General features: G+C 47.4%; 1 protein-coding gene across 1 annotated transcript in view; it reads right to left on the bottom strand.

The window, feature by feature from the left end:
• LOC147673492 (unconventional myosin-Ie-like) overlaps window positions 1-21,102 on the bottom strand; it is a 203,438-nt gene extending 182,336 nt beyond the window's left edge. Inside the window, exon 1 of the mRNA XM_086947348.1 lies at window positions 20,911-21,102. Within this exon, the coding sequence (XP_086803474.1) occupies window positions 20,911-20,913 (3 nt within the window). The 5' untranslated portion in view covers window positions 20,914-21,102. The remainder of the gene's footprint in view (window positions 1-20,910) is intronic.
• Window positions 21,103-23,558: the final 2,456 nt, after the last annotated feature.

The raw sequence follows: 23,558 nt of genomic DNA, 5'->3' as shown, positions 1-23,558 counted from the left end.
GCTGTCATCCAGTCCTGGCAACCTCCTGTCACCCAAACCGAGGTCCGAGCCTTCATAGGGCTCACCGGATACTACCGGCAGTTTGTGAAGGACTATGGCAGCATTGTGGGGCCCCTCACAGAACTCACATCCAAGAAAAACCCCAAAACCGTCAACTGGACTCCAGACTGTCAAGCGGCCTTCGAGAAGTTGAAGGCCGCCATGTGCACCGCCCCCGTGCTCCAGGCTCCCGACTACAGCCGGGAATTCATCGTCCAGACGGACGCCTCAGATCATGGCGTTGGGGCAGTACTCTCTCAACTCAACGCCGAGGGAGTCGATCAACCAGTGGCCTTCATCAGCCGACGCCTGCTGGCCCGAGAGCAGCGCTGGAGCACCATTGAGCGGGAGGCCTTCGCAGTGGTATGGGCCCTCAAGAAACTCCGGCCCTACCTCTTCGGTACCCATTTCAGGGTACAGACAGACCACCGACCCCTGCAATGGCTGATGCAGATGCGGGGGGAGAACCCAAAACTGTTGCGATGGTCCATCTCCTTGCAGGGGATGGACTTCTCTGTGGAGCATCGCCCTGGCCAGGACCACGCCAACGCGGACGGCCTGTCACGCTTTTTCCGCCTCGGCGAGGAGAGTACCCAAGAGGATGGGTGACTCTCCCGGCCTTCAGCTGGGGGGGACGCATGTTGGACAGGCCTCGTGAAGGGGCCGCTCCCTCCCCGCATGATAAGGCCCGAACACCGGCTTTCCCGGTGTCACCAGAAGAACCACCCCGGCAACCCACAGAAGCAACCTGCAACTCGTCCCCAACGGGACGCCTGCTCCCGAACACCCCAACATCGTCTGGCCCGGGCCGCCATCAGCAGCATTGCCCCGGCCCAGCCGCCATCTTGGACACTGCACCACGAGGCCGCGTGGCCTCAGCTCGACCCCAGCCCTGGGCCTGGCCAGGCCCAGACATCGAGGCACCACCATCCACCCAGGAGGTGAACGAACCACTTGGCAGGTCAATGGGAGAGAGGAGTGTCGATGGCTCTCCCCCGCCAGGTGCCGATCGCCCCCAGCCTCCCCGGGCGCTGGCTCCACCCCCCTGCTGGGTGTCTGGACTCCCTCATCCCGGACCTCCCGACCTCCCAGCGCGAGGGTCCGGACATCAAAGGAGACCAGACCTATAACTGGGGCAGCTCCAGAGCAGGAAGGCAGTTGTATCCTGGAGTCGAGAGACACCTTGAAGAACTCATCCTTGACGGACTGCTGGCGCTGCCACAGCCCTGCCTTGTGAATCATCGATCCTGCCTGCTGGCGCTGCCGCGGCCCTCTGCAACCTACACCTTCGTCGGGACCTGCTGGCGCTGCCGCGGCCCATCTTTGTGAACCATCGTTCCTGCCTGCTGGCGCTGCCGCGGCCCTCTGCAACCTACACCTTCGTCGGGACCTGCTGGCGCTGCCGCGGCCCATCCTCGTGAACCATCGGTCCTGCCTGCTGGCGCTGCCGCGGCCCTCTGCAACCTACACCTTCGTCGGGACCTGCGGGCGCTGCCGCGGCCCATCCTTGTGTGAACCATCGCCTTTGCCTGCCGGCGCTGCCGCGGCCCTTCTCAAACGAGACTTATCATCCTAGCCTGCTGGCGCTGCCGCGGCCCGACCTTCCAGAACTCCGAGCTCGAGGATTGTGAGCTACCCATCTTGCCACCCCCGTACCAGACCGGTACCAAGACTGTCCCGCTACCTTTTCCCCCTCAGAGACTAGAATTGAGAGGACCCTCGTGTCCCGACCTCACTGTACCGTTGATAACCTTGCTTCAAGAATCGTATATAAAGAGTGTTGACCTCATCCTTGTGTGGTGTCCATCTGTGGGGGGGAAGTTACTTGTCTGTACGATCGCTGGAGACGGCCCTCACCGGAGGCCTCTCCCCCTGTCCTCGGCCGACACTCCAGGTCCCCGTCTAACATTCACCTGTAAAGTTTGGGGTCATTCACTTATAGAGCTTGAATAAGCAGCAAGAAAGGTGCTAGCCTACTACATGGGCTTGCAAGTCGTTTTTGCTTGTAGAATGATGAGGTTTAGTGGTTTCTAAGAAATCCAGGTTTCTCGAAATTTATCACTTGCATGTTTTAACCGGTTTCTTAACTTCAGCTGAACTTCACACCGGTGTCACAAGCATATTTGATGGTTCAGGTGCACGCAGAAGGAAGGAGTTTACACAAAACCAGAAGTCACGCTTTACTTTAAAAGTAAAGTGAATTGTCACAAGATGGCCATATCTCCTGCATTTCTGTATACAGCACAAGCCGCTGTTCGCAAGATGGTTTTTGTTATGTTACATAATTTTATAAAGCGCTCGAATACCAATAAGGTGTCCTATTGCTAACTGCGTGAACAACCTGAGCAAACTGTAGTGGCAGGGGATTACTTTGAAGTAAAAAGCCATGTTTTGAGAGTCTTCCTGAAGGCTAACAAGTTAGGTTGGGATTCAATAGAAAGAGGAAGAGAGTTCCCAGCCTTGGATGCGTTCAGTACAAATCCACGGCCGATCCATTTAACTCACCTTAAGCGAGGAAGTGACGAGTGTATGGATGAAGCTGATCGTAGAGATCTTGATGGAAGGTAAATGGAGAAAGCAGATATCAAGAAGGCAGGATCCTGCCCATGAATGCTATATAAACTACGCACAGCGATTTAAAGGAGGACTCTGGCCCTTTTGTCAGGACTACTTTATTCAGTGTAAACCACTGTTCGCAAAACGGCCTTAGTCGGCACTACTGAATTCCTCAAATCCTGTGGTTCAAACATAGGAGGCCCATCTTACTGCTCTAAGCACAGCCAGTCGTTTACAAGGTGGGCAGATCCTCTAGGCCTCCGTAGGAAGCTCAAACGATATCTCACAAGATGGTACTGAACCTGGCCCAAAGTGAAGCTCATGAGATCACGGTCGCAAGTGGCCAATTGTATGATGAACACATGGATGCCAACAAGACGGCTGCTGCTCCAAGATTAATACATTATGTACAAAGTGCTGCTCACAATATGGGTGGCGACTCCCAAATGAATGTAGTGGGGCATTTAAGGAATCTGCTTCTCACTCTTTATAGGGCACAAAGTGTACTTTAGAAGAAGTCTAACATTAGAAGGTCCAAGCTTACAGCTGGATAGTCAAAGAAGTTATTTATAATGTGCCCGCTGCCCTGAGCCTGCTCTACGAGACATAACCAGTTTTGCTCCATGAGGCACCAACAGCGTTAACCATATGCTCATTGCTCGTACCCACAACCCTACCTCGCCACTAAAAGCAGGGTAATTGCAACTGCTCTAATTATAGTGAATAAAACAAAAGCCACAGCTAACATGAGGGCCCTAATCCCAAGTCTACTGTATTGCACCGAAATATGTGTTTAATCGCCTGCTAAGGCTCCTGTCCTACTGTCCAAGGAATAACTTGCACACAAAATTGTAATATATGGATGCGTGCTCTGGTCTACTTCTATAAGGTACAAAGTGATGTATACAGGACAGACCCAGCCCTGGTATTCTATACAAGACAAAAGACAATGTTCCAGGTCTGCCGTATAATAAGCCATCGCTCACCAGTACCTGCATTTAAGTATGTTGCTCCAAATTTGATGAGCTCTCGTTTTATCTATAGATTAATTCTGTTCCATCATACTATTACAGCACAAAATTAATTGAATCTACATTTGTATACCATTGCGGCTTTAACGTCTTTCAGTACGACGCGGCATATTCAACATGCGAAACGAATTCCAGTTGATTTTACTTGACCGCGTAGACTTTGTGGACACACTTTTCTGCTATTGAAACTGAATCAGTTATTTTGCTTGCTGCCTCTAGAGGAAGACTCAAGTGAAAGATATCATGTGGGTCAACTTAAGTTATTTTCTTTGGATGCTTCCACTCTAGAATGACAAATTTGCATTTTGAGGCTGCAGATTATAGAAGCAGGTTAACTTTTAGTTGACAATGCTCATGTTATAACACAAAAACCATAAGCAAAAATAGGGTGCTTTGAAATGCTGTAAAAAAGCACAGTCTATCCTGGTCGGTCCCCCTCAAATTGCCATGCAATTTGCATCTTCTGCCATCCACTTCTGGTTCATGCCCAGACCAAGAGAAGGACTTTTGCATCTGGGAATGCAAGCCTCCTTGCTCTAATGCCTAAACCTGGTACAGAATGCAGTGTCCAGTTTCTGCAAGGACAGCATACAAGAGATCAGTGCTTGGATCGCGTGGGCATTCCTTTGATGTCCGTTTGGAACAAAGTTCTGATCATGACCCTCTGCTTGGTAAACACCTTTCGGTTCACAGGGAAGCCCTTGCTTATGAGGCAAACCCTTAAACTCCAACTCATCCTTACGGCCAGTCTTTCCAGTATTCCTTTACACATGTCGATTAGGATGTAGAAAAGAACGCAAGGCTTCTCCATTTCTACGCCCTCCCTTTGGTATGATCTCTTGCTTCACGTTTGTCCAACCAATCACTATTTTGGCATTCTGAAGCCTGGTGGTATTACCACCTCACACAGCTCTGTGATGACATGCCTGTCTGTATGGCTGAAGAGGCAAGACCAATGATGTATTCAGGCTCTAGAAATATAATGCATACAGCATAAAAGGATGTTTAAAAGATTACTTCTCCTCCTCTTCTTTACAACTTGATGGTGCTTTTGGACACGTTTTTTTAAATTCTGTAACAAAATGAAAATGTGCCACAGAGAGCTTTCATATCCATACAAAAGCATCAAAGACAGGATCCCTTAAAAAAACTATTTTGAGGAAATTTTGCATGGCTAGGGAGCAGAATGTACAGTTTTTTAAAAAAAAAATACAGAAGAAAAAGATTGGCTTAAAAAATTATAACCCAATAAAAGCTATAACAAATCTCACATACATATTTACATGGAGCCAAAGAAGTCTACTTTTGGATGGCAGGGAGTGGTTTAGCCACCTCCACTTCCTTCCTGCTTAACACATTTGTAAACACACCCCATGTTTCTTAAGAACACAATATTAATGAACAGCTGAGAGATCAGTTGACAAAAATCACAAATATGCAAGAATGCGGCTCTGCAAACTGCCCCATCAACTTCTAATTATTAGTTTTGTCAAAAATGTATACGAGACGTTGGTGGTTATTCCGGAAGGCGGAACTAGGACTCGGTTAGACACCGCCTGGAGTGTCAAATGTCAGTGGAAAAAACATAGTTTTGCTACTTTGTACAGATTGTGCTTAGTGCTCCCTTTTCCCAGCTTACAAGGAAGTCTTACAGGGCAATATTGAGAGATACACATATAGAGAGAAAGCAAGTAAGAGACATGTCGAGCAAGCAAATCTTAGCATGGTAACTAAAAGACCTTCTGGTTACAATCCAAAATCCCCTTTGAAATTCCCTAGCTGTGTTTAGCTGTGCTTCTAAAAAATGATTTAATTGAGACATGTCAACTGTACGCCTGCAGTACCGTCATCAACATCTAGAGTCCCTCGCAGAGGATTTGTACAAAGAAGCAAAGGTACTTTGTATTTGAAATGCACCAATATTGTCACAGATATAAAAAGCAGCTGTGTGACTTCAATGCTGCTAACAATATTGAGGTGTCCTTCGGCTAAGGACGTAGACTTGGAAGGCACTTGGGGTTAAACTTTTTTAGCAACACAATTAAAAAACACATTCAATGGAGTTGAAAGTCCACAGTACCCACTGTTAACATCTAGGTGGCATATGTAGGAGCAAAATAAAGTCAGCTGTAGTTACACGAACTGAGGAGCAAGAGATGTTTGTACAGTATTAGCACACAACCATAACACCCATATATAGAAGTTTTTCAGTGCACTACTTGAACTTACTGAGAACATTTTACAAACTGCCTTGAATTTGCATCTATTACCTGCTGTCAGTGCTGGCTCGGCGCAGGCTGGCTGGCGAGGTGGTTATTTCTGCTACCACAAGTAGCAGATCATGCTAGCCTTGCCTGGAAGCCATCTGCAACATTACATATTTCTTGTATTCAATACAAACGTAATGATGCAACTAGACTTGTCAGGTGGTACTTACCTGCCACCAACATCCACGAATAAATGTGCCTCTAGCCTGCCTGAGGAGTTAGATCATCAGTAAAAGGGATGCTCTGACATTAGACCTGCATGTGTAATATTTGAACAAACACATTCAAATATGGCTACAATCGATGGGCGCACATACACGGTGGCCATTTTGAATGAGTTTGTGTTATTAGAACAACACAGTTTAAAAAGGCTCTGGTGGATGCTCAGAAATCTGCAATGGCCATTTTTTAATGGGTTTGACCAAATAATGCGAACCCATTTGTTGCTGCTTGCTGCATGCGTAGCTGTTGAAGCCATCTGGAAAGGAGTAAGAAACCATTTTAAATCCTTTGCCCGCCAACAGCGCAGTTGAAGAGGAGAAGGGGAGAGAGCAGGAAACATGTGTACTCCCTGGAGTGCTTAAAGAAAAAGAAAAAAGTAGTTCCCTGAATGCAAGCAATGTCAACTTTGGAAGGATATGAATCAACCAGTCAGAACACAGAGATTTAAATGCTCTTAGACATGAAAAAAGCAAGACTAGGGAGGAGAGCCATTGAATCAAGAGTAGACACAGACACACCTCCCTCTGTAAGGTTTATCCAAAGCTTGCTCTATGTATACTGGAAAAGGTAGGACGGGCTAGCAGACTGCTAAAGCCGTCTGTAGCGGAGAACTAGAAATTAAAGGGTCAAGACAGGATGCACAATAAATCTTATTTCACGAAATCAACCGCCCAATAAAAATAATGAATATTTACAAGATGATGAAACACCAATGAAGAGCGAAAGTGATGTTTCTACAGAAATATTTTCCCAAAATTCCCGACTTTTTCAAGAGAGGAAATTACTCTGATAGTCATTGTTTATGCTTTGACCCCAGTCCAGGACTTTTCAAATCATCCGCACTTGGGCCAACACACAGGATGAGACGCCCCCTCCCTTTTTACGGTTAAGTCAGGGACACCCATGAAGACTTCTAGAACACCCTTAAAGTCAGTCCCAAAAGTGGCAGATATAGCCAGGGTTGATCTCACACCCTCATCTTTGAATAGAATAAAAAAAAAAAAAAAAAAATATGAATGGACCATTCCACTGCCCTTCACAATGGCTGGCAATTTCATGAAATAGAAATACCTTTTCCAAAACTACTCCTCTTTAAAACCAGCTATGCAATGATGTAAAACGAATATTGCTATTGCACAATGCTCTAAAAAAAACTTGAATAGCTTTTCTAAGAGGCAGGACTTGCACAATGGGCTGTAGATGGACAGAATAGCTAGTCAGAACTGAAGCCACACAGTGGCTAATCCCTACTGGAATCTAATCGGCGCTGACCTCTCATTAAATCATTTCCTTCCAGGTCACACCCCCATTACTTTTGCTGGTGGCTAAATCTGTTGAACAGTCCAAAAATTGAAATTGTTCGCTACCAAGACAACACGTTCATTTGTGTACAGTGAAAACATTGCCTGCTACAAACACCATCAACAGAAAACCTGTTCATCAAGAGGACATTAGGGAAGGAAAGCCCAACCGAGCGAGGCTGGAATAAAGACAGTCATAGGAAAAGGTTCTTACTGTTTATATACTTATGCACTGCAACAGGCACTTCCACTGCTTTGCATTACAGCCTATATCTGAGCCCAGAATGGATCAGGACTCATAGTGAGTAGCCAGACACCCCTGGGTTGTAACTTATTTTATTTTTAATAGTAAGAAGGACACTGGGTGATCTCTAATGGGGCACAGTGGGTCTTTGTGTATATATATTTTTTTTTTAACTCAAAAAAATCCACCAAAATGTCATTTACTCAGGTGTGTTTATAGAAAGATGACCAGGTAGAGAAAGGCCACAGGGGGCTTTATAAGAAGGAATAAAACAGTGATATGAGAGTAGCATAATTTACCGAATTCAGGATATGATTCACTTGCAACAACCTAAAAGTTCTGGATAGAACAATTTTCTACATAAAGTGTACAGTTAGTTCCAAAGTAGACATTTATATGCTTTGACCAGTGGATTTTCAGAGAGTGAATGCGAGTTCTATCAACCAGGTATCGACGGAATCAAATATTTACACTGACCTGAACAAAAAAAAAAAGGTATAAATTAATCGAGATATACCCAAGAAGTTGTATTTTGATCATATATACTTTACTCTAATAGATCACACCTAATAAACACATATGCTGATAAATGGAGGAAATATGAAGACCTAAGAATGTTTTCTTTTTAAGATCTATACTGGTTGTGCTATCAGACCCCCACAACCAAAAAAAATAAAAGTTTTTTAATTCCTGCTTCTAGTAAGCCGACCCACATATAAAGTGTAACCACTTGTTTAAGAGTATGGCCAGAGATCAAACACTGAGGCTAGTCCCTCACAAACACTTGGAAAGCAAGGCCAGATGTCTATATTAGCCTCAGGAGGACCAACAGAGACTTTTGAAGAAGTAGGCTCCATTGAATTCTTCCAATGACAGGTGCATTGGTATTGCTAGAAGTCCACCGACTTCTTAGCGGACCATCCTCTTCTCACTCGACAGAGAAAACTAGGTCAAGAACTTGAGAAAGCCACTTCTAACTACATATCCTCCTTCAACAAGCAAGCTAATTTAAACCCAATGCTTTTCTAAGCAATTATGAAACCACTATTAAGAGCTGATGAAAAGCAAGGTGGAACAAGAAGTAACAAACACCCAACCATGACAATTATGGTCAGGACCACAGGCAAACTAGACCGGCAGAGCCAGGAACGTAACTGAGATGCGCTGTTGGGTATCAAAGCTTCCTGCTGGACAACAATGGACCGGACAGTTGTTTGAGTGCACTCTAGTGACCAACAGCATTTGCCACCGTGCTACTCTAGGTATATTAGCCCCGATGCCTTTAAGTTTCTTAAATAACTCTTCGGCAGGTAGTTAAATTCAAGTGGAATAATATGATAAGATATGCCTAGAAATAAAATGAGATTGTTAACCACTCTTTTTTTATACATTTCTCATACTCACTTTTAACCTTTTATTGGCCCCACTGTAGTCTTGACATACAATTTAAGTAGATCTACCCAAGAGGGTGGACTATAACTGCAGAGAGACTGCTCAATGTAGTCAGAGATAAAACTGGTCTTTCATTTTTCCCTGAAAAGCTGCTCAGCCAAGATCTTACAAATCCGTGTAGTCTCCTGAAACAGGCCTGTCCCTTAACCGGTGACTGGGAAGAATGAGCTATTGAATGATTAAAAATGTTGACATATGTCTAAGCACTGTGTTGTGATTTTCAACTGATTGTTAGTCCTGTAGACAAGGCCCTATGTTCACTAGAGCAAGTACCAAAATCCTATGCCCCCATTGAGAGGGGGTATTTTCGTGATGTCTGCCTAGGGATTGGGATATGGATATTAGAGCTGTACTGTCAAAACCGAGTCCACACGATCTCAGAGAGTGTATATCACAAAGACAGTGTGTTTGAGAGAAAAGAAGGAAAAAAGGGTGAACTATACATGCATAGAAGAGACCGATACATCATAGGGTATTGATAAATGGCTAACCAGTCCAAAACAGTTCAAATCGGGTTTCCATCAAACAGACTTAATGATCAGTCATATCATTTGGCCAAACCCTTGTGGATAAAAGGCTGATCCCTTGATCATAGGGACAAAACCCGCACCTTATCGCTGTTTTGGGATTTGGTCCACCAATATAAACAAAACGTCCATGATGACTGATCATGGTAGAATAAACAAGTGCAACAAAACAAATAGTGAAATTAAAATTGGATGGAATGCCCTCCTTCTGACAACTTTATTCTGCGGACAAGACACACCTCCTAATTAAAAACCAGAACAGTGCAAAAAGGACAGTAACAGATATCTGCCTATAGAAGGGCCCTTCCCAAAACAGATGTTTCTCTCAAACACACTGTCTTTGTGATATACACACTCTGAGATCTTGTGGACTCGGTTTTGACAGTACAGCTCTAATATTCAGCTGGTAGACCCCCTGTGTTTCTTGTGTCATACACTAAGTAGGAGCTGGGGATATGATCAGGTGTGGGTCTCTAAACTATATATCCCTTGGACCCTTTTTTCAAATTTTTGTGGTTATTGTCTAGGGATTGGGATACACACACACCATGTCAAGAGAGTGTTTTTTCTCAATTTGGTTGGAAAGACAGCCTGTGAAATGTCCCCATTCTTGAGTCCCAAGTGGCTGAATTTTGCCTAAACCTTCTTACTGATTGAATCTGGATCCCCGTCCAGCTCCCATACACATTATACAGCACAAGTCAGGAGCAATACTGTGAACAATGTGTGGAAGAGAAGAGTACTTTGTGGAACATGGGCTGGGAGTTATCCTTCAAACCGGTCCCAGGATACTTGTTCCCGGTCCAGCAAGGATCTGGTTTGGCTGTTCATGCTGGACTGTTCCCATGAGGAGCAGGGTCAACAGTTATTTTTATATGGCTGGGTCCAAACTGGAGTGGCAGAGTGAGCAAAAAAACGATTTATTTAACCCAGATCTCTTGACTGGGGGTGAATGTTTTATTTATTCAGCATTCTGTCCATCAAGTGGACTACTGCAATGGACTATTTGTCAATGCACAAGAAAAAGTTCTCAATAAACTCCAACTGATTCAAAATGCAGCAGCCAGGCTTCTGACAGGCACTCCCAAATGTAAATACATTTCCAAAGTAGTTCGCCAACTTCATTGGAAGTTCATCAGAAGCAGAGCCAAGTTCAAGGCGATCAGCATCGCTTACAAGGCCATGCGCACCACTGGTCCTGATTTCCTCAAGCAGTCCCTTTGTCCCTACAATCCCCCAGACAACTGCGCTCCTCCAACACCAATCTTCTCACCGACCCCGCACAAAAAAGCGTCCTGGGGCGACAGATCGTTCCTATGTGCCACCACTAAACTCTGGAACAGGCTTCCCTCTCACATCAAGACCAGCCCTACCCTCCTCACTTTTAGGAAACAGATAAAGACCTGGCTTTTCAATCAGTGATCCATCACATCATCTTTGCTTTCTGTCTATTCGCGCCGAGACACCCTCAGCTAGTTGTGCGCTCTACAAAATGCATAAATAAATAAATGCCGCATCAGCCCTAGTTAAAAGACAGCATCAGCCCACTGAGGAGCAGCAAATTAGCCAACTGCATCCAGAGACTCGAGTGAGGGCTATCTACTGGAGAAGCTAAACAGACTGAGCAATCACTGTGTAAAATGTGAAGTTGAGCAACACAGAACATCTTGCCATACTCGTTTGCATGCATCAAGTCTTTATGCTTTTCATGCCACCGTTTACACTTTCTCCCCTTGGTGGTGTAATCCAGGAACAGTTGGCCCCTATGGGGCTCTCCAAGAGTGCTGGAGACTCCTGAGCATCCCTTTCCAACTCCACCCGCTCTGGCATTCAGCATGGAATCCAAACCACAGCAGCCTATCAGATCCTGCAATACAGATTTTGTTATGAACTGATGGCACACTAGCTCCTACGAGAGCCTTACCACTGCGCAGGAAGCCTGAGGCCTTTAGGGACAATATTTCCACTGCAACCAATGCATTCTGATACAATCTGAGATAAATGTATTTTTAAGTTATCCGCTAGAACCAACTTTGAAGTTCATAAAGTTGCATGTCTCCTCTAGCACCAACAATTAGCCCTGTTACTAAGTTCACCCACTGCCCTGCCTAACAACTAGCAGGTATCTTCATCACTAGATCTCAGAGGCACATGAAACAAACTTCAACACAACTGGCTAACTTGTGGACATAGGCCAGCTTTATTTACCTGGAAGGCTGCTCTAAAGAGCAGTGATTAGACGGAGGTTCAGGTGGACCACAACAACTTTGACAGAGAAGTCCAGCCTTTTCATTTTTAAAAATTTAATTTATTTTGGTTTTTTTAATTGCGGTATACAGCCCACTTGCCGCAGCAAACCTCAATAAAGCACACCGGAAACAAATGTTAGAGGTCATTGTGACTAAAGTTACAAACTCCAAACAATCAATTGGGGAAGTGTAGAGGAGATGATAGAATCACCCTCCTGAACTAGACTTGTAAACAATGGGATTCTACCAATGTGAGTGGTGATTAATTTTATATGATTTTGTATATTCTCTAAACTCGTGGATACACTGCAATTTGAAAATCAGGCCTCTCTGCGAGTGGCAGAATGAGGGCACTGTGTGTTTTTAAAATACCCCTCACACACTATGAATCCCATAGTGTCATTCTCCCATCATTGCGGTCTTCCTGTCCCTCTACGGGGCAGGGCGTGCTTCGACCTACGAGTGACGCGGGAGCACTTATATTTTTGACAATAGGCTATGTGATGTGATGAGGTTAGTGATATGGGTTGGGGAGTGTAGGGACCTATTCACGTGAATGGTAGTGTAAAACAAGCATTTACAATGCAATGGTTTTGCCTTTGTTAAAGTTAGAGCTATTGGCATTGCTCTTGACATTATTTTTATTTATGTTTTTTTAACATAAATAAATGGCATTGTCATTTACAATGCCACTAGCTTTATCTATCGCAAATGACACACAAACACACACAGAGCCCCCCCACACACACCCCCACACAGAGCCCCCCACACACAGCCACTTAGAGCCCCCCACACACACAGAGCCCCCCACACACACAGCTACACAGAGCCCCCCACACACACAGCCACACAAAGCTTCCTACACACACAGCCACACAGAGCCCTCCACACACACCCACACAGCACAAGCAGGCAACAGGGGGACACGGAGGCACAAGCAGGCAACAGGGGCACACAGAGGCACAAGCAGGCAACAGGGGCACACAGAGGCACAAGCAGGCAACAGGGGCATACAGAGGCACAAGCAGGCAACAGGGGCACACAGAGGCACAAGCAGGCAACAGGGGCACACAGAGGCACAAGCAGGCAACAGGGGCACACAGAGGCACAAGCAGGCAACAGGGGCACACAGAGGCACAAGCAGGCAACAGGGGCACACAGAGGCACAAGCAGGCAACAGGGGCACAAAGGCGAAGGAGGTGAGATGCATGAGAATCTATGAAGGATACCAGTGCTGCAGAACAGCACTTACAGGCCTGCAACATTTTTCTGTTAATCAGAAACGGTAATTAAGTTACCTTGGAATAATAAGGTTTTGATTGAAGAGAATTAAGATTTCATAGGAAGGGGAGATGACATTTTGGTGGAGGGTGGTTACACCAATGATTCGGTAAATATAAGGACCATTAATCTATCCCACCACCTCAAGTGTAATGACTTCAAATACTGATTTAGCACTAAAAACATTCTGCAATTGAAAAAGGAAGAGGCATGCCAGAAACCGCATAAGTATAAGTATCAGTATGAAAGCTCAGCGCAGAAACTAGAGACTATGTCAGGAGCTTGAAGAAGTGGGGAAAGTAGCCAGCTACACTAGGCTAAGAATACCCACTTAAAATATCAACGTCAGACCCAGCAATGTTGGAAAGGCAAGGAGTCCAAGCAAGAGCACGCACTTGTGTCTTAGACCATATCCCTCACAGGAAGAAAAAAACATTTCAATATATTAAGAAAAGCTTTCCAGTCCCCCCCGGATCAAAAGGCAGCTGACTTAACATTTGCTTTCCATCCCACACCCGATTTGTGACCTCCAACAGCTTGACCACAATATGACCTTCGATCTCCTACCTTCCAGACTTGGTGAGGACGATAATGGCTCCACTGGAGCATTTGAAGGAGGCCTCCACAGCTCCAACAGCAGTTGCTTCAGTTGGGTCACAAGTTAGGGGTGATACCCGCCGGAGTTCCTCAAACAGCTGACGGTGAAAGATGGCAGCTTCTGCCTCACGGGCAATCTACAAAGCAATACGTGTGCAGGGGAGGGGGATGGAAACAAGTCAGTCAGCACATGGTGGGCACAGGATAGAGGCAGCCTGAGAGGAGACCACAGCAGAATTAACAAGCGTGTCATGCCTTGTAGAAACCATTACAAAGGATGGTTCGATATACACTGATGCACTGTGTAAAAAGTGCACTTTGCACAAAACTCAATTAAATGAATGACATTCCTATGGAATGGTTTCACATGGTCATGCTAAAGTTTTCTGCCGAGTCATCCAAAGACCTTCCTCCTTCCAGTGTCCTCCCTGACACTCCTGTCGAACTGCCAAGATTCTGCTCCCCTTACCTACCTTGCACCAAACTGAGCAGCAATCTGCAAAATCAGATCGATTTGAAAGCTAATTCGGGTGGATGCCTGTGGAAGGAAAGACTCACATCTGTACTGCTATCACTTAATGAAACTGCTAATTTGAAGCCCTACCTGCCGGACTCTGTCAGAACTATCATAGCGGCAGCTAAGCTCTTAAAGGAGGCCTCCACAGCGCCTATCGCTACCGCCTCAGCCGGGTCTCTGGAGCTAGCAGTGACACGGGACAGTGCTTCGAACAGCTGGCGGTGAAAAATGGCAGCCGCAGCCTCAGCCTCACGAGAGATCTGCAGGCCGGAGATGAGGGAGGGGAAGGTGAAAGGGTAGGCAAAAACATTTGAACAGAACAGGGTAGGCATGAAAGAGGAGTGAACAGACAGGGGATACACCAAAGAAATAAAAGAAAAGTTATGATCATAAGTTATGAGGCTAGACTGTACAGCAAGTCATGCACACCACACGGGAGGGGGAGATAATGGAATTAAAGTGCTGCTCACAAGCTATTCAGGCAGGGTGATAATTGCTAGACCTGGCGAGGAATCACCGCAAGAATCAGAGGCGGAGCGGGTGTGAGCTTGTTTAGATAATCAGAGGTGATACTAACTATTACTACTCCATTCTTACAGCTACTCTCCTGCTCCTCATCATTCTTCCTAAACATGGAGCCATTTTCTAACCTGCCGCGATCAGAGAACTGCAGTCTTCGATCAATGCACTCATCGCCATCTAGTGATGGGTGCGTATTCCATTGTGTTGAAGTTATCGTTCAGCAAAGGCGCATTCATTTGGCTAAAGTTACCTCTGCCTTATGGAACAATCCGCCGCCAATATACTTAACTCTGCAGGCCGGACTTCGGTTGTGTCGCACGCAGCAAAGTTAACGAGGCCCCGCGCCCACACACTCTCGTAACGGTCTCCCTTTACACAGAGTTTGGAAAGCTCTGTTCTAGGGAGTGTAGTGTCACGAGGGAAGGAGGAGGCGCACGGGGATGCACAGGACAGAGGCACTCACCTGCACCTTGCTACGGCGGCACTTCTCCGGTCTCCCTCTTCGGCATGGGAGACCAGCAACGTCCTCCGCATCTCCCGGGGTTCCCTCCAGGCCACGGGAGCCCCGCGGGCGCCGCCATACTGCTTGCCGTCTTCCTCTCCTTCTTCCCCCGGGCTGCGGGGGGCGGGCACTTCCGGCCGGCCGCGCTAGGATTGGCCGGCCGGCCAGTCACGGGGCAGGAGAGACGCAGAAGTGCCGGCAATGCCGGACCAGACTCGGGGGCGTTCCCGGCGTCGCGTGACGTCGGCAAAAGCCAAAGAATGTCGGGAACGCCCCCGTGTCTGGTCCGGCATTGACGGACAGGCCCCTCGTCCAATGGCAAGGCTCCATTTACGGAGCCAGCCAATGAATGACGAGGGCCGAGCCAAAGCACACTACTATTCTCATCAGGTTTTCGCCTGCGCGAAAAAGCTGCGCAGAAAGCGCAGCTTTCGCCAGGCAAAACCTAAAAAAGGGTAAAAATTCCCTGGCTAGTCGAAAAAATTAACTTTAATGGCTTCGCAAGCTGGGAACATTAAAAAGGGGGTTAGTAAGTAGAATTACAAGTGTGGTCTACTAGACTACTACTTACTTTTTCGATTAGCCAGGGAATTTTTACCCTTTTTTAGGTCTCGCCTGTCGATGCGCATGCGCATCGAGCTTGCGAGACTATGGGGGCTTATCCACTCTTGAACCAACTTGCAAGGAATCGTGGCGATTCCTTGCAGTGCCCGTGACTTTTAAGCTCAATGCGCATGGAGCTTAAAAGCGCGTGCACATCAGTTCACTCCCTCCCCTTATCTCTCTTCACTCCGTCTTGTTTTACCCGCTCCGCCCCCTCCCCTGCCCGCCGTGTCGCATTTCTCCTCCCCCCTCCCCTTCTCTCTCTTCCCTCCGTCTTCTTTGTTTATTTTTTTACCCGCTCCGCCCCCTCCCCTGCCCGCCGTGTCGCATTTCTCCTCCCCCCTCCCCTTATCTGCCTTCCCTCCGTCTTTTTTTTTTTTTACCCGCTCCGCCCCATCCCCCAGCTCACATCTCCACACAGTGATTCCTCTCAGCGGGAACTCTCTTGCCAGAGCGTTCGGCGGCCTCCCGCCTAGTGTGCGCTCAGCTGTTGGGCCTCAGCGAACGTTCTACCCGCTGTCTTCCTTCTGGGACTGAGTTTTTACCCGTGCAGAGCGGTGTTCTGCACACGGCGGGAGCTCTGTTTTTCAGATTTCTTCAAAGGCAGTCACGAGTTCTTAGGCCACATAATCTTATCTATTTCTCCTCGCAGCTGGAGCATATTTCTTCAAGTGGCAGTCACGAGTTCCTGAGCCACAGAATCATTATCGATTTCTTCGATCTGCAGCACGGTCAAGTTACCTTACTCATGTAATTGCCTGCCAGTTCTACATCGCTGACAGGCAAAACCTAAAAAAGGGTAAAAATTCCCTGGCTAGTCGAAAAAATTAACTTTAATGGCTTCGCAAGCTGGGAACATTAAAAAGGGGGTTAGTAAGTAGAATTACAAGTGTGGTCTACTAGACTACTACTTACTTTTTCGATTAGCCAGGGAATTTTTACCCTTTTTTAGGTCTCGCCTGTCGATGCGCATGCGCATCGAGCTTGCGAGACTATGGGGGCTTATCCACTCTTGAACCAACTTGCAAGGAATCGTGGCGATTCCTTGCAGTGCCCGTGACTTTTAAGCTCAATGCGCATGCGCATTGAGCTTAAAAGCGCGTGCACATCAGTTCACTCCCTCCCCTTATCTCTCTTCACTCCGTCTTGTTTTACCCGCTCCGCCCCCTCCCCTGCCCGCCGTGTCGCATTTCTCCTCCCCCCTCCCCTTCTCTCTCTTCCCTCCGTCTTCTTTGTTTATTTTTTTACCCGCTCCGCCCCCTCCCCTGCCCGCCGTGTCGCATTTCTCCTCCCCCCTCCCCTTATCTGCCTTCCCTCCGTCTTTTTTTTTTTTTTACCCGCTCCGCCCCATCCCCCAGCTCACATCTCCACACAGTGATTCCTCTCAGCTGGAACTCTCTTGCCAGAGCGTTCGGCGGCCTCCCGCCTAGTGTGCGCTCAGCTGTTGGGCCTCAGCGAACGTTCTACCCGCTGTCTTCCTTCTGGGACTGAGTTTTTACCCGTGCAGAGCGGTGTTCTGCACACGGCGGGAGCTCTGTTTTTCAGATTTCTTCAAAGGCAGTCACGAGTTCTTAGGCCACATAATCTTATCTATTTCTCCTCGCAGCTGGAGCATATTTCTTCAAGTGGCAGTCACGAGTTCCTGAGCCACAGAATCATTATTGATTTCTTCGACCTGCAGCACGGTCAAGTTACCTTACTCATGTAATTGCCTGCCAGTTCTACATCGCTGACAGGCACAGCTCATTCTAGAGTGGATAGTTCTTACTTGGCTGGCTATTCTGACACTTGTTTTCATTCTTAGAGGCTCTCTTTAGGTCTCGTGACCTATCAATGCGCACCGCTCTTCCGCAGTACTGCAACCTACACCCTCCCTCACCCTCACCCTCACTCACCCTCAACCCTCACCCTCACTCACCCTCACCCTCACCCTCACCCTCACCCTCACCCTCACCCTCACCCTCACCCTCACCCTCACTCACCCTCAACCCCTCACCCTCAACCCCTCACCCTCAACCCCTCACTCACTCACTCACCCTCAACCCCTCACCCTCACTCACCCTCAACCCCTCACTCAACCCCTCACCCTCACTCACCCTCAACCCCTCACCCTCAACCCCTCACTCACCCTCAATCCCTAACCCTCACTCACCCTCAACCCCTCGCCCTCACTCGCCCTCAACCCCTCACCCTCACTCACCCTCAACCCCTCGCCCTCACTCCCCCTCACCCTCACTCCCCCTCACCCTCACTCCCCCTCACCCTCACTCCCCCTCACCCTACCTCACCCTCACCCTCACCCCCTCACCCTACCTCACCCTCACCCTCACCCTCAACCCCTCACCCTCAACCCCTCACCCTCACTCACTCACCCTAACTCACCCTAACTCACCCTCAACCCCTCACCCTCACCCTCACTCACACCCACCCTCACCCACCCTCACCCACCCTCACCCACCCTCACCCACCCTCAACCCCTCATCCTCACTCACCCTCAACCCCTCATCCTCACTCACCCTCAACCCCTCACCCCCTCACCCTCAACCCCTCACCCCCTCACCCTCAACCCCTCACCCCCTCACCCTCACTCACCCTCACCCCCACTCACCCTCAACCCCTTGCCCTCACTCGCCCTCACCCTCACTCCCCCTCACCCTCTCACCCCCTCACCCCCTCACTCACCCTCAACCCCTCACCCTCAACCCCTCACTCACCCTCACCCCCTCACCCTCAACCCCTCACCCCCTCACCCTACCTCACCATCACTCACCCTCAACCCCTCACCCTCACTCACCCACCTTCACCCACCTTCACTCACCCTCACTCACCCTAACTCACCCTAACTCACCCTCAACCCCTCATCCTCACCTTCACACTCACCCTCACTCACACTCACCCTCCCTCACACTCACCCACCCTCACCCACCCTCAACCCCTCATCCTCAACCCCTCACTCACCCTCACCCTCACTCACCCCCACTCACCCTCAATCCCTCAACCCCTCACCCTCACTCACCCTCAACCCCTCGCCCTCACTCGCCCTCACCCGCCCTCACCCGCCCTCACCCGCCCTCACTCGCCCTCACCCTCACTCCCCCTCCCCCTCACCCTCACCCCCTCACCCTCAACCCCTCCCTCACCCTCACCCTCACTCACCCTCAACCCCTCACTCACCCTCACCCTCACTCACCCTCAACCCCTCAGCCTCACCCTCAACCCCTCAGCCTCACCCTCTCACCCTCACTCACCCTCACTCACCCTCAACCCCTCACCCTCACTCACCCTCACCCTCACTCACCCTCAACCCCTCACCCTCAACCCCTCACCCTCACTCACCCTCAACCCCTCACCCTCAACCCCTCACCCTCAACCCCTCACCCTCAACCCCTCACCCTCAACCCCTCACCCTCAACCCCTCACTCACCCTCACTCACCCTCAACCCCTCAGCCTCACCCTCACTCACCCTCACTCACCCTCAACCCATCACCCTCAACCCCTCACCCTCAACCCCTCACCCTCAACCCCTCACCCTCAACCCCTCACCCCCTCATATTGTGTTACAATAGGTGTCACATTTGCGAAAGATAAAACTATTGGCATTGTAAATAACAAAGCTATTAATTCGCTATTTTCAAAACAAGCACATAAATAAAAAATGTGTCCTTTACAATACCAATAGCTCAAACTTTCCTAATGCGAGACCTATTGCATTGCTGTGCTTCTCTCCCCTGCTGCACTCTCCTGCTCTCTAGAGATGTGGCCTAACGACAAGAGCTGCCATCTAAGTCACGTAAATACAAAACATGTTGCATTCCAAATGCTATAGGTGTCACATTCGCGAAAGTTATAACTATTGGCATTGTAAATGACAAAGCCATCAATTTAGCAATTTTAAAAACCAACAAATAAATACAATATGTCATTTACAAGACCAATAACTCCAACTTTTCTAATGCGAGACCTATTGCATTTCCAATGCTTGTTTACACTACCATTCACGTAAATAGGTCCCTACACTCTCTAACACATATCACTATCCTCATCACATCACATAGCCTATTGTCAAAAATATAAGTGCTCCCGCGTCACTCGTAGGTCGAAGCACGCCCCGCCCCGTAGAGGGACGGGAAGACCCCAATGATGGGAGAATGACACTATGGGATTCATAGTGTGTGAGGGGTATTTTAAAAACACAGTGCCCTCATTCTGCCACCCGCAGAGAGGCCTAATTTTCACATTGCAGTGTATTCACGAGTTTAGAGAAATATACAAAATCATATAAAATTAGTCACCACTCACATTGATAGAATCCCATTGTTTACAAGTCTAGTTCAGGAGGGTGATTCTATCATCTCCTCTACACTTCCCCAATTGATTTTCTGGTGCTATATAAATGTAACTACAATATAATACTTAAACCCATGTGAATATCTAAAGTGTGCCCCTTCCACCGGAAGGTAAAGCATGCCAATTCTCTGTGCCAAGGTTGCCATCTACCAGTGAAAGATAAAGACTGACCATCCATCACCCAATCAACATGTCCTCTCAAAGATAATGCTAGGCCTTCGCCCAAACTACTGATCAGGAGCCTTTAGGTGGGGGGGGGGGTCAAACAAGCTAGGTGCCCATTCCCTCCGGCACGTGCCCCAAAGTGATACAAGTTAAGCAGGTGCGGTAAACTGTAACTAAATGTGCACTATACGCATGGATGACAGTCTGCCGCCAATTTCACCATTAGCGCGGAGGGTAAATAAATACCGAACCCTGAGGCCAAAGAACCAGCAGCCCCTCTACAGGTAGTCCACGACCACAAAAATGCCACAATTTATCTGGAGAATAAAGCACACGCCCCCTGCCACCCCTCGCCTCTCTTGTGGCCACTTGCTTCTATAAATAGAAGAGACACTGAAGAAAACCCGCACTTTGTTATGGAAAACGTGCTTTAAAGGAGGGGGGGCGGCGGGTCACTTCCGTCCCTCCCTCTCCTCCCCACACTCACCATGGCTCGTGCCGGGGCGGTCGGTGCTCCCCTCAGGGGTAGGCGGCGCCGGTGACACGGGTCCGGTGCGGGGGTGCTCAGGTGTGCGGGTCGCAGGGTCCCTGTGGGGCGGCTGTGTAGGTCAGTCAGGCGGGTGCTCGGGGCGGCCGGGAGTGGGACTCGTTTGAGCCCTTCCGGCCTGCGTCGGGCCCTCCTCCCGGGGCGGGCCCGGGCGCGCGGGCAGGTACGGGCAGGTGAGGTGGGGCCGGCCGGGGGCGGGGGCAGGCCGCGCCGAGGACTTTCCAAAGCAGCCTCAAACTCGGAAAAGAATCTGTACCCAGAAACCTGGGCTTCAGCTCGTCTGTGCAACGAGCTGAAAAACAAGTTATTTATTATTTTACTTACAAAGTGACAGTCAGTACCCCGAAAATAGACTGAAGGTCAACAGAATCTCTCCCGCTGTGTATTACAATAATTTAAATTACAAAAACTCTTATATGCGACGACTTGGTGACGTTTAAAGATGATTAGATTTTTTGCCACCGGAAATGTTTTTGGTTATAACACAAAATTACCCTTTTCAGATGTTAAAGTATACCTTCGTTCATATGCCTCTCCCCAAAATATTGCTATTGGCATTTCCGCTGTATTCTAAAAGAATGCCAAAAAAAGCAAAGCCTGTCTTTTGGCCTACATAGAAATACCTAGCATTCCTTACCTCAAAATGTAGGCACGACCTCTTCGATGGCTGTCTTTAAATCAAAATTAAAAGCTCTCCTCCTTCAGAGACATTTTGTGCAGTCTCACCAACGACCCATATCATGGCTTTAATTAACTACTCTTCTCGAAATGGGCCTATTTAGACAATCTGCTACCCCCAGTGATGTACATACATCTCGGGAATATGTGATCCGCACCCTTTGTAAGATTTGTAATCTTATGTCTTTGTAATCATGTGTCTTTGTAACGAACCTTGGTCACTGTAAAGCGCTCTAGTACCTTTGGGTAACTTCCACGTCATATAAAAATGCACCAATAAATAAATAGCATCGTCAGGTCAGGAAGTGTGTACTGGCTGGGGATGGGGCACTTTACCTTTGAATTGATCTTGTGATTATATATATATATAAAAAATAAAAAATGAACTTTTGAAAACTTACCTGCTGCTGTGCCGTGACTTCTGTCAGAAGGGAACCAGAGGGCTAGAAGATTCGAAGTAATATATGCTGAAAGAATGGGCGGAAGCTAATCTGGAGTCATCGAGAAAGCTGATGATAATTCTGGTAAAGTACGCGGAACTGGACCGCGCAAAACTACAAGAAAAAATAGATGAATTGAATGAGGAAATAAATAACATGGGACAAACAGATGAAGCAAATAAATTAAGACAGGAAATGACCAACAGGTTTCAAAAAGAGGAAGAAAAAATAAGAGAGCGCAAAACGTACAAGTATCACCGAGATAAAAACGATTATGAGTGTGGCAGAATTTTCACTTTCGCCAAAAAGTATGAAAACATGAAAATCTCAAAATTCAGTGGCATAAGAGGTGCGAACAAAGACTCCCGACAAGACATTCAGGGAGGATCATCAACCTCCAGCTTAAGCTCAGCAATCGAAAGTGACTCTGAAGACATAAGATCTGGACGAGTACCAACCAATATAACAATGGTGGAAGAGCTTGATTTTTTAGTCGAGGAACAAAAACAAATCCTTCGGCCAAAGCGCCAAACATCAAAACCGCCGGGAAAATCAAAAGCCAAAGCCGCAAACGAAGAGAAAGGAGACGGGCAAGGAAAAGGAGAACCGACAAGGAGATATCAAACGCGCAGGTGGAATCGAAAATAGAATCCCCCAATGCAATGATGGCGCCATCAGCAATTACAGTCACGAATTTATCGGACATAACGTTAAATACAGCTGAATTACAACTCCTATCTTTGGGATTGTCCTTTGCCCCGGAAAGTACCTTCGACTACGCAAAAACGCGAATGGATATTTACAAAGGGATCAGGAAATTAAAACTGCGTAAACACCATCTAATAAAAAGCGGTAAAGAAATACCAATACCTGAAATACCTTTGATGAATGAACAAACTGAAAGAGACCAAATGTTTAATACCCAAGAAAGACATTTCATTGAGGAACTGGCGGAAATGGAAACAACACAAACACAAGACGGTGAATTATTTATTGAGTTAGAAAATCCAACAGAAACGAATACAACTTGTACTACCAACTTCAAACCTCGATCTAAGTTTGTCCCAATAATGCCAAGAGATGGGATAGACATCTACCATGAACAGATCACGAAAGAATTGAAAGATCTCAATATGGCTATAAACAAACCAAAAAACAGGAAGAAAAGGAATATGGAAAAAAGATATAAACAACTGATGAGCAAACTATCCAAGAATAGACAAGTGGTTATAAGAAATGCTGATAAAGGAGGCAATCTAGTTATCTGGAAGAAAACAGACTATTTACTAGAAGCCCAAAAGCAACTTATGGATCAGGACTGTTACCGCAGATGTGACCCAAATATTTTGAAATCGACAAATGAAAAATTATATGCCAAGTTACTCGCGTGGAAAAGCAAAGGTTTGATAAATAAAGAGGAATTTCTATTTTTGAAAAACACCACCCCAACAACACCGGTGCTATATTTCA

Source organism: Lissotriton vulgaris, chromosome 12, assembly GCF_964263255.1.
Source record: "Lissotriton vulgaris chromosome 12, aLisVul1.2, whole genome shotgun sequence".
Taxonomy (NCBI): domain Eukaryota; kingdom Metazoa; phylum Chordata; class Amphibia; order Caudata; family Salamandridae; genus Lissotriton; species Lissotriton vulgaris.
This window is presented reverse-complemented; position numbering and strand designations above follow the sequence as displayed.